The sequence below is a fragment of the Erythranthe guttata genome, chromosome 5 (genome assembly GCF_056151865.1).
Source record: "Erythranthe guttata isolate IM_541 chromosome 5, IM_541, whole genome shotgun sequence".
Lineage (NCBI taxonomy): Eukaryota > Viridiplantae > Streptophyta > Magnoliopsida > Lamiales > Phrymaceae > Erythranthe > Erythranthe guttata.
In genome coordinates, this window is record NC_142537.1 from 17,211,396 (window position 1) to 17,230,710 (window position 19,315).

The 19,315-nt window shown below is 32.2% G+C and overlaps 2 protein-coding genes across 2 annotated transcripts; both read left to right on the forward strand.

The window, feature by feature from the left end:
* The first annotated feature begins 709 nt into the window (after window positions 1-709).
* LOC105967049 (protein TRI1) lies at window positions 710-2,508 on the forward strand. The gene is made up of 2 exons (XM_012991610.2): window positions 710-1,090; window positions 1,990-2,508. Exons 1-2 carry the CDS (start codon window positions 845-847, stop codon window positions 2,113-2,115), a joined length of 372 nt encoding a protein of 123 aa, XP_012847064.1. The 5' UTR covers window positions 710-844; the 3' UTR covers window positions 2,116-2,508.
* A 1,875-nt stretch (window positions 2,509-4,383) lies between these two features.
* Window positions 4,384-13,515, forward strand: NUDT3 (nudix hydrolase homolog 3). Its single transcript, XM_012991778.2, has 21 exons — window positions 4,384-4,734; window positions 5,703-5,882; window positions 6,496-6,573; window positions 7,022-7,118; window positions 7,289-7,422; window positions 7,661-7,742; window positions 7,819-7,905; window positions 8,074-8,180; window positions 8,776-8,947; window positions 9,048-9,289; window positions 9,369-9,450; window positions 9,875-9,940; window positions 10,055-10,132; window positions 10,211-10,306; window positions 10,561-10,667; window positions 11,234-11,402; window positions 11,922-12,005; window positions 12,257-12,351; window positions 12,464-12,554; window positions 12,634-12,780; window positions 13,338-13,515. The coding sequence occupies exons 1-21, from the start codon at window positions 4,643-4,645 to the stop codon at window positions 13,398-13,400; spliced, it is 2,349 nt and encodes a 782-aa protein (XP_012847232.2). The 5' UTR covers window positions 4,384-4,642; the 3' UTR covers window positions 13,401-13,515.
* Window positions 13,516-19,315: the final 5,800 nt, after the last annotated feature.

Consider the following 19,315-nt stretch of genomic DNA (forward strand, 5'->3'; position numbering starts at 1 on the left):
CATATTACGTGGAAGCCAACTTCTAATCAACACGACATATTTGGACCAAGATTTTGAAACTGCATGCTCTTCCATATAGTAATCCGATCCTAAACATCCATCACAAAAACACGATCGTTGAACACTCTCGGTTTCAATTGAAGAGGCATTTGAATCCCACTACCGCATTTCTCTCTCGAGAAATCAAAAGTAGTACATATCCGATTATCGACACTGACACTGTCATCATCATTCTTGGGGACCCAACGGTAAAATCCCCCGAAAGAGACTCTGTCGGACAAAGAAAACAAGAAAGTGAAGGGATCGTCCGCGATTCTCCATGCTCGATCGATCCCCGACACTGAAAATATAGGTTCACAACACTGTCTGGTTGCGATTGTAAATAAATCTCATGATTTTGTATTTGTCGATTTCATAAAAAGTAACCGATCTTGTACTCGTAACCCCACACCCATCCTGCAACTTCGACACATTCTCTGAAAAACGGGTTTGAAAGATAAAAGCTTTTCGATCAGGTGACTATAGAAACTCAAAATACCATACCAAATCGGGTCGGATTCGAACTTGTTTGAACTTTGGAGGGAAATAAATAAAATGTTAATTTGATTTTACATCTCTACCCCTATAGACAATAAGCAATTAAACTACGCCAAGTTATAGCAGTTGTACATTTTGCATTACAAATCGTACCTCCACAATCTCCACTGCTAATCAGTATATAAATACGAACAGAGAAATTGCAAAACCCTTCCTTATATATATTCCTCCCATTTTTTTCTCTCTCTAGGGTTTTACAGCAGAACACTCCACCCTCTCCGATCAAGGAAGAAAACTCGAGCACCCAATGGCCACGTCAGCAAGGGTTTTTGGCAACAAATGTCGAGCTCTGATGGCTGCGGCGAAATCCTCCGCCGCCGCCGCCTCCTCCTCCACCGCCGCCGCTGCTGCGAATGCTCCCCCTCGTGCCACCGGCATACTGAAGGTGCAATCCGTATCACCTGCTCTCGCGAAGTTTCTCGGATCTCCCGAAGCATCTAGGTCTGGAGCTATAAAGCAAATCTGGGACTACGTCAAATCCAACAATCTTCAGGTAATTAAAATTCATCCTATAATGCATTAACATTTCTATCATTTTGGGTAAATTAATTGTGTGTGTGTGTGTGTGTGCGCGCGCGCCGCTTATTATAGTTATCGGGTTTTCCGACGAACATTTTAAATGTGCAATGTACTGTTAAATGGTTTTGTTCTGTGCCGCCCTAATCGTAACATGAACATGATATATTACTGAGTAATGTTACGGTTGATCGAGTGTAAACTGCGACTGTGAAATAATGCATTGACGTTTCGTATCCTGGTATTCAAATTGAAATCTATAGTGGATAGCTTGAGATTTTAACAAAGTAGACGTTTTATTTTCCTTTGTTTTTCGTTGATGTTGCATTGTTTTATGAATAAATTACACTAGTGCTCGAGACTTTTAATATACTACCTATTTACAGTAACAATCGTTTTCCCATATGGCGAGTGTTAATTACGATTTATGCCACTGCAATTTCATATGATACGAGTGAATCGGGATGTTTTTCTTGGTAAAGAAATGCCACCCCTGGCTCTCTGTACTCTATGTTCACCACATAAATTGACTCACGAACGGTCTAAATATAGAATGTAGAAATCTAATTCCGCTCAAGATTATTCTTCAAAGCTTCACTCGAGTTCTGACTTCAGTATCTAAATCGATTAGTCGTGTTACTTGGTATAAATGAATGGTTTTTGTTCGTGTGGATATTGTGCATGAGTCGAGATTCGTTCCTTTTATTTCCCCTAGTATTTTCCAATTACTTTTATTGCTCGGAAGAGAGGATTCTGGGTATGTTTCTCGTTGATGTTGGATTTCAAGATTTAAAAGGTTATAAATGGCCGGAAACCTAAATACCAATATTTTGAAGGATGTAAATGCAATTATAATAACTTTGATATCTTTTGCAGAACCCATCCAACAAAAGAGAGATCTTTTGCGATGAAACACTGAAGTCCATTTTCGATGGGAACGACAAGGTTAATTTTCAGGGTGTGGCGAAGTTGTTGTCCAACCACTTTCCGAAGGCAGCATAAAGTATGCTAGGCTAGTTCTCGTTAGTAATTCTGCCCGATTATGTAATTGCAGATTGAAGCATTTTGTAGCTGTTGTGTTTTATGCTTTGTCGTAATCCTGTCAGCACTTCTTTCTTTCTTTCTTTTTTGGTTTTTAGTTGCAAAATTTGGTGCATATATCGGATTCTCTTTATGCAACTCGGTTTTACGATGGCATGGAAAGCTTCACTCGGCAGATCTTTTACTAATTTTTCGTGAATTTCTCCGAAGTTGACTAATATTTGTTGGCTTTTTTGGCCATTCTGTTTGAAGGCTATATATACTTTGGGTAATATTTGTTGTTGATTGAAATGTCAGCACAAGTTTCTTTTGTTGTGATTGAATAATTGTGGTAGATTTTAAATCTTTTTACAATACTATTCTTAATATATATATATATTATTTTTCTTCATAATCTCTCAACTAATATTTTTGAGAATTCTGGACTATTTAGAGTAAACTTAAAATAAATAAATAAAACAATACATACATAAATTTTGAAGTTACATCAAACAAAAGTTATAGATTATATGGAAGTAGCAAAATTCTCAAAATAATAGTTGATTTAAAATGGACGAAATCTTATATATAAAAGAAAGAAACGCTAGGGCAACCCTAAGAAACCCTAATGTCATATTTGTAATTTTTTTTCATTTTTTATCAAATTTTTATCTCCTTAATATTATTATAAATATTATTTTCGAATTTTATCATATTTGTATCCCCTAAATATTATTTTAAATATTATTTTTTATTTTTATCAGATTTTTGTCTCCTAAATATTATTTTTTATTTTTATCAAATTTTTATCTCCTAAATATTATTATAAATAATATTTTTTTAATTTTATCAATTTTATATCTCCTAACTATAATTTTAAATATAATTTTCAACTTTTAGCAGATTTTTATCTCCTAAATATTATTTTCGAATTATATCAAAGTTATATCTCCTAAATAATATTTTAAATATTTTTTTCGAGTTTTATCATGTTTTTATTAGTTTTTTATCTCCTAAATATTAATTTTGTTTTTTATCAGATTATTGTCTCTTAAACATTATTTTCGATTTTTATCAAATTTTTATCTCCTAAATATTATTTTAAATAATAATTTTGATTTTAATCATATTTTATCTCCTAAATATTATTCTAATTATTATTTTCGTATTTTATCAACTTTTATCTCATTAACATTATTTGAAATATTATTTTCCATTTTTATCAAATTTTTATCTTCTAACTATTATTTTAAATTTTATTTTAGATTTTTATCTCCTAAATATTGTTTTTTGATTTTTTTATCAAATTTTTATCTCCTAAATATTATTTTAAATATTATTATCGATTTTCATCAAATTCTCCTAGATATTATTTATAATAATCTGATTTTCGATTTTTACAGAAAAGGGTAAATAAATCTGATTTTCATCCCTAGCGAATTTTGCGACATCGTTTTACATAATGTCTGCAACATTTGAATTTTATTTCTTCCCTACCTAAGGTTTTTTCTTTTGGTAACCCGGCTTTAGATTTTGTTTTTTATCTTCTTCATCCTATTGACTGTGTGGCAATTAGTTTACTCCATCATGGCGTATAGGTAATTTCATTTTGTTAAATTATGTGTTTCATTAATTTATACCAAAGTTTTCAAATTTTATGTATAACAATTATTTCATTTTATATGTTATTGGACATGTTATTGAAATGGATGATTTGAGAGAATTAACCAAAAATGGGCGGAGCCACAAGCTATTGGAAGTCGACCTTCAAAACTTATTGTTTGTATGCGATATTTAATTTATTGTTTATATTTATTTTTGTTTCTTAATTTTCCAATTGTTAGTTCCAGTGGCAAAACAGCCTGAAAATGAGGCAGTGGAGAAGGGCCGATGCAAGATGTATAGATGGCCTTTTATGTTGTCGATAGTTTAGTTTTGATTATGTTAACTAAGTTATTAAATCTAATTACTTTTAAGCTCAACATGAAAGACATAGTTGATGATTTTTTTCCTGGTTCAAATTTTCAATCTACTGGTATTAGCTGATTCAATTCATTTGGAAAATTATTCAACAGTAAAGTTATTTCCTTTTTTTTTGTGTGTAGTATACTTAATGATGTTCCAGTATAATAGAATTTTGACCATACGATACATCAAACGTTTGTTTATATTCTTACAACATCAAAACAATGCAATTTGTTGTCCCGTGCATCGCACGGGTACAATTACTAGTAATTAATAAATTACGTCACCCCTGAAGTAAGGTCAAATTGAAAAAGACGACGTGTAAAAGAATTCATAGTTGATGGATGGTAGTAATTACCCAAACACGAGGGTTTCTTTCGTAATTTATCCTAAAAATTAAGAATTAACCATCAATGTATTTTTTTAAATTTTATTTAGTAGGAATTTAACAAGGCAACAATATAAATATTTTTTTATCTTTCCACCACCACGGCACCACCTACCCTGCTCACCACTTCTCTCTCCCTTCCCAAATCTCTCCGCAATGGCTGACCATATGAAAGAGAAAGTAGTCACAGTAGAATATCTCGATGTTCTCACTGCAACCGGCGAGAAAACTGGTGTCTCTAAACCCAGGTCAGATCCTTTTTTTTTTTTTTTTTTTTTTTTTTTTTTTTTTTTTAACTTAGGTAGAAACTAAAAATTGAGATGAAAAAAAAAAACCAATAAATTGAAATGTTACGGTGGTGATTTTATACGTTTTCTATTGAATTCAATTGATTTCAGGTGCACATGTGCATGGGGTTACTGTTCTCGGCTTCTTTCTTCTTTTTCTTTGTCTGCTGTTACTTTTTCTTTTTTCTTATTTTTCAGGGTAAATTACAGCCACCCTTGGATAAAAGTCAAATTATGAAGTAACCCCTCATGCTTGGATAATTACAACCATTCCCTCAACGATGAATCGTCTTAACTCTTGTGGTGTCAATGGTGTCAAATTTAGTAGAATCTTTTAGATTATATGGAATATTCTCTAGTTTGTACCCATTTTACCCTATTCGAGCTTTACATTTTGAAACAAGATGATCATATGATATGATGTTTCTCTTGGCTGAATGGCTTGTAAATATCAAATTATGGTGCATAAAACTGCATTTTTGCATTTTTGTACAAAGCGAGTACGAACTAGAGAATATTCTACGGAATCTAGAAGATTATTGTTGAATTTGACACTATAAGGTGTGGACGTGTAAGAAGATTCATAGTTGAGGGGTAGTTGTAATTACCCAAACATGAGGGGTTTTTTGGTAATTTGATCTTACCTCAGGGGTGGCCGCAATTTACACTAATTTTTATGGATTGTGGAAGAAACGGGTTTTAGTGCTTGTGAGTTTTTTGAGTTAATGATTCTTCGACAAAGTTGAGGAATTATATAGTTCAAAGTACTTCATCTGTTTCTTTGTTTTCTTTTCCTTGAATGGCGACTTTTTGTTAGAGAACAACAGTACATATGAGGCATGATATATCAATGCATTCACTTTCAGATATCAAATTGCTAGTTCGTTCGGCGCTAATTAATAATTATACGTGATATTTGCTTTTTATAGGGGGGATATCCATAGGGATGGAGATTACCATAGAGCCGTTCACGTGTGGATATTTGCCGAGAGCACACAAGAGCTCCTTCTTCAACTCCGTGCCGAATGCAAAGATTCATGGCCCGGGTTTTGGGACATTTCTAGTGCTGGTCATATCTCGGCTGGTGATTCGTCTCTTGTCACAGCAAGGTACCGCTCACTCATTTTTTGAAGATTTTAATTATTTTAGCCGATATGCGGATGCACAAGTTTCCGATTCTTGAATGTTCTTCTTTCGTCATGTACCATGATCTTTGATCATCTTTCTTATTATGCATGGGTTTAACATGAATAAATGATTGTGTATGATCTACGGACGTGAAGTATTAACAAATTCTCTAAACTAGAATATACAGTAGAACCTCGATTAAATAATAATTTCTCTCGGTCCCGACTCGGTGAAAACGTGTTAAATTATTAACTCGATAATTTAATAATTCGCTAAATTAATAGAATTTCCCTATTCCCGACAGTATTAATTTATAGAGGCTTTACTGTAATAAGATATTGGAATAACATGACTGGAAAATATAGCTGTCTACACTCTCTACACTCTACAGTGAACCATGTTGACTAAATAATCCTATTAGGGCCCTCTTTACTGCGTAATGTTGTTCAGATGTGCATATATAACTACATTTACTGTTCAAGTGCACGAGCAAACCCGATTTTCCTTGTTTTTTTTACTTTAACATGAACTAATCGTTTTTTGGTACTGTTCTTAAATATTTTTTAACAAGAATATATTTTTTTGCTGCTGCAGGAGAGAGCTTCAAGAAGAGCTTGGTATTACACTTCCAAAGGATGCATTTGAACTGCTATTTAATTTCCTCGAACAGTGGTCAGTCAGTCGAATATTAGTTTTTACTTTTTTTTTTATGTTTCCATATTTTTTATGTCAGTAACCGTTAACAATCCTCAAGAATTTGTATTATTTTTCTCATTTTAGATTTTATTTTTCATTTCCTATTGCATTCTTCGTTTACGCATGGTAAAGTTGATTTATCTTTTATTCTTCAAATAATCGAAACATTAAATTCTCATTTATTACCTGGTAAGTTTTTCAAGATGAATTGATGTACGTTACGTACACCATGTATTTTGGTGACCAGTTGCAATTCTAGAGTAATGATCTTGAAAGAAGATTTCGTATGCCAAAATTTTGTTAACCTAATTGCATTTTCATTTATCTTTTAGCATAATTGTTTCTAATTGAAACTAGCCGTCTTGTTGGACTAGTCATATTTATCTGAACACGAAATGCACGACAAATTATGCGTTTTTTGTAGGGTCACAAATGCCGGAAAGTTCATTAACAATGAATTCTGCGACGTCTATCTTGTCACAACAAAAGATCCAATTCCTTTGGAGGCTTTCACTCTTCAGGTTCGAAGGTTACCTGTAAACAATTATTCTCGATCCGTATTTTTTTTTGTGCTTGTTTTGCGGTTAATATTATTCTTTATTACTAATAATGTTTTCTATGCTACACTCTGCCCCACCACACAAGCTTTGCTGAAACCTCGGATTCGATGTTTGATATTTGTTGTTTGAAGGAATCTGAAGTTTCAGATGTTAAATATATACCGTTGGAGGAGTACAGAAGCTTGCTTGCAAAAAAAGATTCTAAATACGTGCCTTATGATGTAAACGGTCAATATGGTCAGCTCTTCGATATTTTGTCAAAAAGGTAGGCTTTGAAGTTCTTTGGGTTATTGCCTTTTTCCTTTCCCCGCCTTGAATTGTTCTTTAGTCGCGTTAAATTTTCTATATATCTATACGATACATTTGTGAACTCAATTTTGTGTGAATATTGCACGGGTTACGAGGCTTACTTTCGTTTTCCATTACGTTCGTATCTGACAAGATATTGTTTTGTTACTATGCCCAAACTGAATTGGGCCATTCATTCTGATCGATATATATAGGTACAATCAAAATGCCGATGAACGCGTTTTAAATCTACAAAAGCAGCTGAACCGTTATGCTCCTGTTTCACTCGACGCGGAGGTCTTTAATTTTTTTTTTTTTCTCCTTTTAATACGACTGCATGCCAACGAATTGACGTTCTGAAATAATTTAACAGCTGGCTGGGCTCAGCGATGCAGACAAGGAAGCTCTGACTTCAATCGTTAAAGCTGCAAAAATAATGGACCAAATTGCCCTCCTTCAGGTTGTGTTCTGGCCACATTTTGTGCAGTATGTTCGTAAAAAAGTTTGGTGATCATTTCTAATCCGTACTGTTTCATCGAAAGTAATATCTGCCTTAATTTTTCGAATCGTTAGAAGGACGATTGTTCCTCTCCGTGTTTGCTCATTTTTACTTCCTTCTTTAAAACAGGCTTGGTACAGCAATCCATCTTTACGAGATTGGCTAGAGCTGCATGCTGATGAATCTCAGTTCGACAAATTAAAATGGATGTATTATATTGTCAACGGAACTCCATGGTATATTTGATCTCTTTAGTCATATGCTACTAATTATAAATGGGTAAATTACGGCCACCCTCTGAGGTAAGGTCAAATTACGAAAACCCCCCTCATGTTTGGGTAATTACGACCACCCCTCAACTATGAATCTTCTTACACGTCCACCCTCGCGGTGTCAAATTTAGTGGAATCTTCTAGTTTATGGGGAATATTCTCCAGTTTGTATCTCTTGGCTTGTAAATAAGATTATGTTTGAAACAATCTGATCATAAGATGTGTCTCTTGACTTGTATATATCAGATTGTAGTGCATCAGAAACTTCATTTTTGCACAAAACGAGTTCAAATTAAAGAACATTCCACGGAATCTAGAAGATTATATTGAATTTGACATCATAAGGGTTGACGTGTAAGAAGATTCATAGTTGAGGGGTGGTTGTAAATACCCAAACATGAGGGGTTTTTTCGTAGGTGGTTGTAAATACCCAAACATGAGGGGTTTTTTCGTAATTTAACCTTACATCAGGGGGTGGCCGTAATTTACCCTATTAAAAATTGAAGCTATTTTTGATACCTTCCTCTTAAGTTCCACTTTATTCTTTTTCTGTCTTAAGGTCTTCTTTGGATGAAAATGAGGCATTTTTGACAACAGCAGACTCGGCTATAAAGCTTCTTCCTCAAGCTACAAAACCCGTGACGGGGTGGAATGGGATTGAATACAGGACAGCATTTCCTGTCGTGAAACCACCCGGTGCAAATTTTTATCCTCCAGATATGGACAAATTGGTATAAAAACATGTCATGCATTTTACAGTCAAAAAAAAAAAAAAGCTCATGTTCGTCTTTTTGAATGGCCTTTTTTTTTTCGGGTTCATCTTCATTATAGGAATTTGAATTATGGAAAAATAGTCTGCCCGAAGATAAACAGAAAGAAGCAACAGGGTTTTTCACCGTCATCAAAAGAGAGAGTGGGAGAATATTGGACGAGTCGCCATCGCAAACCTCACAAATCGGCACTAGTGACGCTCACGATCTATATATCGTCCCTTACTCCGAAGAGTACGATACTTTCCTTACAAAAGCTTCCGATTTACTGCGCAAAGCTGGGGATTTGACCGACTCTGCCAGGTGAATTTTTGACTGTTTCTGAAATTTAAATCGATGAATCGAAACTTAGTTCTTCAATAATTGAATCTTCCTGGTGCAGTTTGAAGAAGCTGTTGCATAGTAAGGCTGACGCCTTTCTATCGAACGAATACTACGATTCAGATATTGCCTGGATGGATTTGGTTAGCTCACTCTTTTCATTAGCTTTTCGTTTTGTTCATTTAGAGGGTGTTTGGCTAAGCTTATTAGATGTTAAAAGGAGCTTATAAGCTCTTCTAAAGTGTTTGGTAATGTTTTTAAAAAAGAGATTATTTTTTAAAATAATAAGCTCTTGAAGAGCAAATAAGATCTTTTAAAAACAGTACCTCTACCCCACCTTTTTATTTAAGATCTTATAATGAGTAAAAATAGGAAATAAGCTCATTTTCCAAACATTCTAAAAATTAATCCTAAAAATAAGATGTAACAGCTTATCAGCTCTTAAAATATCTTATCAGACGTAAGAGCTTATCAACTGTTTAAAATAAACTTAGCCGAACACCCTCTTACTATGCTTTCTCTTCGTATGAATATCTTTTATATTTTCGTTCGTTTTTCATATTCAAGGATTCGAAGCTGGATATCACTATTGGCCCGTACGAGACGTATGAAGATTCAATATTTGGATACAAGGTACTTCAATTTTATTTTACGATAGAAAGTATCAATTTTGGCATGTATGAATTTACGTAGAGTGATGAAAAAGATCCAATTTTTGGCACCTTATTCGATGATTTTGCAAACTAGGCCACTTTTGAGGCATTCGTTGCAGTTCGGGATGACGAGGCAACAGCTCAACTTAAACTATTTGGTGACCAGTTACAGGTGCCGTATAAAGTTACATTTGCTGTTAAGCCATTCTTGTAATAAAACTCGCTCTTACGAAAACTGCTGCGTTTCCAGGTTTTGGAGAAGAATCTTCCGGTCGACAGTGTTTATAAGTCAGAGGATGTGACTGCAGCCCCGATTCGAGTCGTCCAGCTTATTTATAATTCTGGGGTGAGGTTTTCATGCAAATTTTTATTTGGTAAAAGCGCACTGATATTTGCTTTTTCTATATTTTACGATGCAATCAGCATACAATGAAATCACGTCAACGCCAATTATCAATTATTAATTTACTTTGTACAAGATTATTTACTTGGAGACTTAGGAATTTATATTTTCGTTTTTTTTTTCTTTTTGTGTGCTGAATCGAAAGAAGTTCAGATGATGTGGCAGTACTGAGTTGTTGTTGATAAATGTATTTGCAGGATGTGAAGGGCCCACAAACTGTCGCGTTTAATCTTCCCAATGATGAAAGGATAGTCAAAGACAGAGGAACCTCTATGGTCATGCTCAAGAATGTTTCTGAAGCAAAGTAAAGTTTCCCTTGATCAAAATGTCGTACATTTGCGATTGGAATAAAATAATTTATTGTTCTCTTAAAGTACGGCCGCCCCTGAGGCAAGGTCAAATTATACGAAAAAATCCCTCATTTGGGTAATTACAACCACACCTCAACTATGAATCTTCTTATGGTGTCAAATTCAACAGAATCTTCTAGATTCCATTGAATGTTCTCTTGTCCGTACTTGTTTTGTGCAAAAATGTAGTTTCTGATGCACCACATTCTGAAGCCAAGAGACACATCTTATGATTTCAAAATGTGGAGCTCGAATGGGGTAAAACGGGTACAAACCGAAGAATATTCCACATAATCTAGAAGATTCCACTAATTTTGACACCACAAGGGTGGACGTGTAAGGAGATTCATAGTGGAGGGGAGTGGTTGTAATTACACAAACATAGAGGGTTTTTTTGTTCTTTTTTTTGTAATTTGACATTACCTCAGGGGTGTCCGTATTTTATCCTTTTTAACATATATCATTTTTTATACCAATTTTCGTGAGGTTTTAATCTGTCAGGTCTGGTTTTCATTGCCAGGTTTAAGCTTATTCTTGAGCCTATTGCACAGGCATGCATAAGTGAGGAGCAACGTAAATACGTTGACTTTGACTCTTTCTTCACTCACACAGTGTGTCATGAGTGCTGCCATGGTATTGGACCTCATACCATCACACTTCCAAACGGCCAACAATCTACAGTCAGATTGGTACGTTTCAACGTTTTTTTGCTGTCAATGCTGTTATATTTTTTGTGTATATCCATGATAATAAGTAAGGGGTCATATATTTAAGGCCAAATTACAGCCAAATTACAAAAAAACCCCTCTTGTTTGGGTAATTACAGTCACCCCTCCTTTTAAATATTTTTACATAAAATTTATGTAATTCGGTTATTTACCGAACCAAATCGTATATTTAGTTCAGTAAACGGTATGAAATGTTGGCATACCGGAATTTCGGTTCGCTTTTACCGATTTAATATCCCTAAATTTACCTTTGTAGGGGTTTTTTGGAGGTGTTTTTTCGTAAGATATAGTTGAGGGGTGGTTGTAATTACCCAAACAGGAGGGGGGTTTCGTAATTTAACCATAACTCGGGGGTGGCCGTAATTTGCCCTATATTTAAATAATAAATATTTTGACTTTGACTGGTTTGCTTCCAATAAATTGTCTTCTTTAAAACTATCTTTTTCCGCTAATAGTCGAAGAACTTTGTCTAACGGGCAGGAGTTGCAAGACCTTCACTCGGCTTTGGAAGAAGCTAAAGCAGATATCGTGGGCCTTTGGGCCCTAAGATTTCTTGTTAACAAGGTAACAAAACAATGCCGGATTTTTTTATTTATTTTAATTTTTATGAATCGTGCATTTTATTTTCAATATATGGAGAAAAATAGATTTTTGGGTGTACTAGAGTTTCATTTATCTTGTGAAATGCAAAGTGTTCATGCGTAATTACAATTCCGCCCTTACTATGCATGCCGTCTTTTTCTTTGGCTTATTGATTCTATTAATTAGCATTGATCGATGCCTTTTTTAACGAGCATTTTCTAATATATTGACAGAATTTACTACCAGACACCTTGATCAAATCGATGTACGTTTCTTTCCTGGCTGGTTGCTTCCGCTCCGTACGTTTCGGCTTAGAAGAAGCACATGGGTATGTATATGCCTTTTCATTCTACAGTATAATATAAATTATTATATAATAGAATAAATCACAAATTCACGTAAAATTCTAATCGATGTATTCTTCTTGTTTAATGTCTTAGGAAAGGGCAAGCATTGCAGTTTAATTATTTATTCGAGAAAGGGGCCTTTCTTTTGCACACCGACGGAACATTTTCGGTTGACTTTGATAAGGTATGAACTGCGCGAGACTCTGATTGGATATCCTTTCAGATGAACTAATTGCATGGTACTGTATCGTATCTCACTGTAGGTAGAAGATGCGGTAGAGAGCTTAAGTAGGGAAATTCTCACAATACAAGGAAAAGGCGATAAAGAAGCTGCGAAAACTCTTCTTACGAAGCATGCTGTGATTACTCCGCCACTAAAATCCGCTCTCGATAAACTGGAAACTATTAAGGTACGCCCCTGTTTGTCTTTTTATTTAAGGCTGCGTTTGGAAGTATTTCGAAATTCGCCGTAAAAGAAACCCTTTAAACTTATTATTGGAATCGTTTTAAAAGAAATTCTTTGAATTATTGGAATCGTTTGAAATATTTATCTCAAGTTCTTTTCTTCAAAACCAAATGGTGTTCAATCCAAAAAATTGTTCTTGACGAGCGAAATTTCCAAATTCCGCCAATTCCGAAATTCCCGATTTTGGAACTTTTTTTTTTTCCTTTCTGAATTCTAAGAGTTCTGATTTCCGATTTATTTCCGAAACTTCCAATTATTTTTCGAAAAGTACACCTATAATAATTTCCGATTTTCCAAAAACTTATTTTCATTCCATTTTCAGAAATTTCGATCTCCGATTTTTCCATTTTTTTCGATTCTTTTGGGAACATATTCGGAATTAGTTTTTCTCTTCTGAAACAAATTTGAATTTTCTTCCGAAAAAAGAACTATAACAAATAATTCTTTTTTTGCTGTCAATTTTAATGGATTTCTGACGAGGTTTTTAATTTGTAATTCCAGGTTCCTGTTGATATATTGCCTGAGTTCCCAATTGCTGATGAAATTCTGCGCAAAAGCATCTGATGAATTGCAATCATTGATTTAAGCTGTTATAGCACTCTGTTTGGTTGAATTGTTATTGAATAAATAACTAAATTATCAACATTTTTAACTATTTTGTTAAATGATTTTTATTTAATTTTCATCCATAGTTTAGATATGAGACCAAGGGTCCAATTCGACCAGGACCCGAGTCATAAGGACCCGTAAAGGTTTACTAGTTCGACCCGGACATTTAAGAAAAATGATCGATTACCGAAGGTTAGTTTTTAAAAAAAAAAAAGAAGGAAAATTAAACGGTCGTATTCTGAAAAATAGGCGGGTGATGTGGCGACCGACAGGTCGAACTTGAAATTGAGGGCTGAGATGATCTGGCTGTTGATGATCAACGGCCCAGATTTTTTGTGTGTTGCATCAGTTTAAAAAAAAAAAAACTGATATATAGGAATTGGTTCTGGTTTTCCTAAACTACTAGAGGGGAAAGCGGTTTTGTGTAGCACACAGGCTTGAATAAAAATATAAATTTATATGTAACTGATATCATGTTGAGCGAGTAAACTGCAAAAACTACCCCTGTGTAATCTTGAAATAGCAAAAACCCCCCTGTGATAAATAAACTAGCAAAAACCTCCCCTGTGAAATTATTTAAATAGCAAAAACCCCCCTATGGAACTATTTGAGGGTTGACTTGATATAAAAAGACAAAAATACCCCTGGAATCTTGCAATTAATAAATTCTTATATTTTATAAATATTTTAATTATTTTATTTAAAAAATAATCAATTTAGTTGTTTACTATTTTTTTTAATTTCTAAACAAATAAATTAAAAAGAATAAATATACATATAATATGTATATATATAAATACATTTGAGGGACAATTTTGTCATTTCAAGTCTAAAAAATCAGCTAGGGGGGATTCTGCCTTTTACTAAATTTCACAGGGGGGTTTTTGCTAGTTTATTTATCACAGGGGGGTTTTTGCTATTTCGAGATAACACAGGGGTAGTATTTGCAGTTTACTCCATGTTGAGCAGCCAAAATTGATTTTACGAAGTGTATTATTAAAATATTACTTATTTATTTAATCTGATTTAAAACTTCAACGCCTTATTATGTATACAAATGGATAATTATATTTTTATATACTTGATTAAATAATTCTTTACCTAATTTGTTTTTTTTTATTTAGATAAAAGAGTTAAATTAAAAGCTTCAATTTTGATTTCAAATAGTCAAAATATTTGTTTTATATAATTTTGATGGATTTAGAATCCGCGTTATAACATGCTTTTCTATATTACGGTTCAACCGGTCGAACCGGACCGGACAAGACAATAGTTCAAAGTTTAATCGGTTCAACCAGCTGGTCCAATCCGGATTTCAAAACACTGCTTATTTTGTATGAAAGAAAAGTGCAAATATGTTGTATATATATATGAGGGTTATATCATATATGTAAGCCATTTCACACCTTTTTAGCTAACCAACTTGATATATATATATATATATATATATATATATATATATATATATATATATATATATATATACACACTGGGATTAAAGTTTCTTTATATTTTTGTACCACACATTAAGATTTTTTTTTATTTTTTCGTCTAATGAAAAGTTTAGAACTTTTTTTTTCTTTCTTCAATTTAATTGTAATTAATAATCCAACTCCAACTCTTTTACTATTACTCGTTATTAATCTAAGAACAAAGAAGAGCAATAAATCAAAAAAAAGAGAAAAAAGAAAGAAAGATAAAGATATAAACAAATAAATTCCTATATATATACAACTCCCCAAATTCAGCAATATCCGTTACTCATAATTAATTAATTAATTAATTAATCAATTAATAGTCATAATTGAACTTCACTGAATCCCATTAATTTCAATCTGGAAACCTTTCAAATTTGATTATATCATCCATTACAAATGGCATGCATGCAGATCCAATTGCCACAAATAGCCATATAATATACATACACTATTGATACATATATATATATATATGTATATATGTATGTAGACACGGTCACGGCCCGGTTCAGGCCGTGGCCGTGTCTATATGCATCTATTTATGATATATCAACTTTGAATTATAATTTTCAGTAATATGTGGTCTCTTGTTTCAGTTCGGCGGCCGCACCCGTACATACATCTCCTTTTTCAATCGAACCAGAAACCGGCCCGGCCCGGCTATCATCGCATTTTCCGGCGGAATTTATAGATCGACTCTTGTTATTTTGTACGAATGCAAAAGTTCAAATATGTCATGCCGGTTCATATATATATATATATATATATATATATATATATATATATATATATATATATATATATATATATATATATATATATATATATATGCACCATTTCAAACCTTTTAGCCTAACAAGAAGTTGATGGAGAATTTTGTACTCGTTATATATAGCATGGGATTTAAGTTTTTTTTATATGTTTGTATCACAATTGAAAGTTTGAAACTCTTCCATTTTTTAATTGGAAACACTCTCTCTCTCCCTTAAACGATACAGTAGAACGTCGATAAATTAATATCCTCACTTAAATAGTAAATTTTTTTGATCCCGACTCAGTGAAAATGTATTAAACTATTAGTTCGATAATTTAATATTTCACTAAATTAATAAAAAAATTATAGTGTACAACCAAACAAATTGATATTAACTCCACAAACTTCATCATTCGTCACACGTAATTAATAGTCATAATTGAACTTCACTGAATTCAATTTTCAATAAAAGAAAACAAAAAATTCAAATTAGAGTGTATCATCATTTACAAATGTCATGCATGCAGAATTGCAGATTGAATCCTTCAAATTAAATTAATTACAAGTCCCCAAACCCAATCTATTTATTTTTTTGTGTGCATACGACTATTTATTTATTATTTTCTTTTTATTTTATTATTTTTAGTTTTTGATAAATAAAGTTGTTTTTATTTCTGGACCTATATTACGTAACCTAAGTTGTCTTGGTCCGAATAGTTTGTTACATAGCTTTTAATGTTTAAAGCACACATCTGCATTTCTTCCCTTTTTGGTGATGCATGCTTCACTTCTATATTCATTATTGATATAAAGTTTGATTCGAGCTCGATTAATTAATTAATTAATTAAAAAAGTTTGATAAATTATGTATGTAAAAGTAAAAAAATTCATACATATTTGATGCGATTAAAACTTGTTTGAATTTAATAAGTTAAGTAATTTTATCGAATCTAAAGTTAGACAAAAGTCTATCCAAAGTTAAATATTCTATTTGTTCCATAATAACTGTTTATTTTTTAAAATAACTTTGTTCCATATATTTTAAATTTGCATTTCTATTGTTTTAACCTTATTAATCAAACTCTTAGTATTAACTATCTCTTATCACGCTATTAAATATTTAATAAGAACTTTGAAAAGTGTACAACATATATATAAGAAATTAAATAATTTGGGACAAATATTTTAATGTGATGTGATAAAATATTCAATTTATTTGAATATCGAAAGACTTTCTTAAAGCATATTTTGTGCATAAATTTTGACTAGCACAAAAACTTTGAAGTCTTATAAATTGAGGTGTACAATTTAAGATAAAGTTATTAATGTATGATTAATTTCAAATATTACTTAAGAAATAGCAATTTATCTTGAAATTGCTTCAAATTCAGTTATCATTTTGCACACATAATTTCGACTTTTAATATTTTATTTTTCACATTATTCAAATTTCAAATATAAATAAATTTTTTTCAAAAAGAAAATATTTTTGTATTTATTTTTTCAAGAAAAGGGGAAATGTATTTGTTGAACAAAAAATAATGTAGACCATGAGAACTTGGACTTAAAATAGTTTTGACATTTGAAATTTTTATTTAGGATTTTTCTCACAAATATTCCGAGTCGTGCAAGAGATGATCTAGTAGTTGTCGAAAATGAGTTTGTGTCAATTGATCTAAATTCGAATTTCCTTGCCAAAGGTCGCTGGATTGAGTTTGTCACACATGGTTATCCTAGTGTGTTTTAGCTATTGTACAAGATTTTACGGATTGCACTTATACGGTTGACTGATGGTCCTTCATTATAAAAAATAGGGTAAATTACAACCACCCCCGAGGTACGGTCAATTTACAAAAAACTACTCTTGTTTGGATAATTACATATATATCCCCTTAATTATGATTTTTTTTTACACCTCTACCCTTATGGTGTCAAATTCAACATAATCATCTAAATTTCGTGGAATGTGCTCTAGTTTGTACTCGTTTTGTGTAAAAATACAGTTTCTGATGCACCGCAATCTGATATATACAATTCAAAAAATACATATTATGAACATCTTGCTTCAAAATATGAAGTTCGAATGGGATAAAATGGGTATAAAAGTGATAATATTTCATATAATCTCGAAAATTCGACTAAATTTGAAACCGCAAGGGTGGACGTGTAAAAAAGTTTATAATTAAGGGGTGGTTGTAATTACCCAAACATGAGGGGTTTTTCGTAATTTGATCATAGCTCAGGGGTGGTTGTAATTTACCCTAAAAAATTAAATAAAAATACTTAAATACTTGGAAAAAAAAATGTTTGTTTTTAATTGGTGAAATACTTCAATTTTGGGAAAACCCCAGTTCATCAACAACTCAAAGTCAAATTAATTTATTTTCAATGTCAACTTTGAAATTGTAAATCTTCCCAAAGTGCAAAGAAGAAAATTCCATAAGCAATTTGCAATCACAAATATCCACGTGTCTTGTATATAGGAGTACATATGTGTGTACAATAGATAGTTGAATATTAATTTTAAAATACAATATTGCAAATTTTCAAAAGACAATTTTCTCAACCCTAAATTTATTAGACATATAAAATCGATTGACTTTTAGTTACATACTTTTTTTTTCTCTTTTTTTTATTCTTAAGATTAAGAATATATATATTTTGATATACATTTATTAAACATATGCAAAATAAAAAAGAAATAAATACATGCAAGTTGGAAAAAAAAAATATAATTACCATATCGAATATAAAATTAAATAAAAACAAAAGTTCAAAAAGTGATGATGTACGAGGGCAAAATACATCCCCTCATTACCTTTTCCAACATTAATTAATTAATAAATAAATAAATTAATTAACTAATTAATTAATTTTTTTGTCTTGGCAAAAAAAGGGGTTGTTTCCTCGCACCTCTTTCCTTAGTCTTGAATTCTTGATCCCTCGACTTGACCGGTCATGGTCAAACTAATGCTCCCCCTTTTCTTGGCTCAACTCAACTGACACGTGTCCTTCTTCTATTCTATAGATATTTGATTCACAAAAACTGCGCTCTACTTTTTTTTCCCAACTTCCCACAAAATAATATTTTTTAACAATAATAAGAGACCAACTCTGAATTTTCTTACACGTCCATATTTATGGCTTCAAATTAAATAGAATATTTTCGATTCCGTAAAATGTTCTTAAATTTGTACTTGTTTTGTGCAAAAATGCAGTTTCTGATGCACCATAATATGATATTTACAAGCCAAGAGACACATCTTATGATCATCTTGTTTTAAAAAGTGGAGCTCGAATGGTACAAACTGGAGAATGTTTCACATAATCTAGAAGATTCTACAATATTTAGTACCGTAAAGGTGAACGTGTAAAAATATTCATAATTGAGGGACGGTTGTAACCCAAACATGAGGGATTTTTTCGTAATTTGGACTTATTTCAGAGAGTGACAGTAATTTATTCTAATAATAATAATAATAATAATAATAATAATAATAATAATAATAATAATAATAAATTGAGAAAAAAAAAAGAGCTGGAGGGAGATTCCATGGGGGTAGTATTGAAGCTATTTAATTGAAAAAAAAAAGGCCAGTCTTGTTGGCTATATATATACCTCTCTTTAACTCCATTTT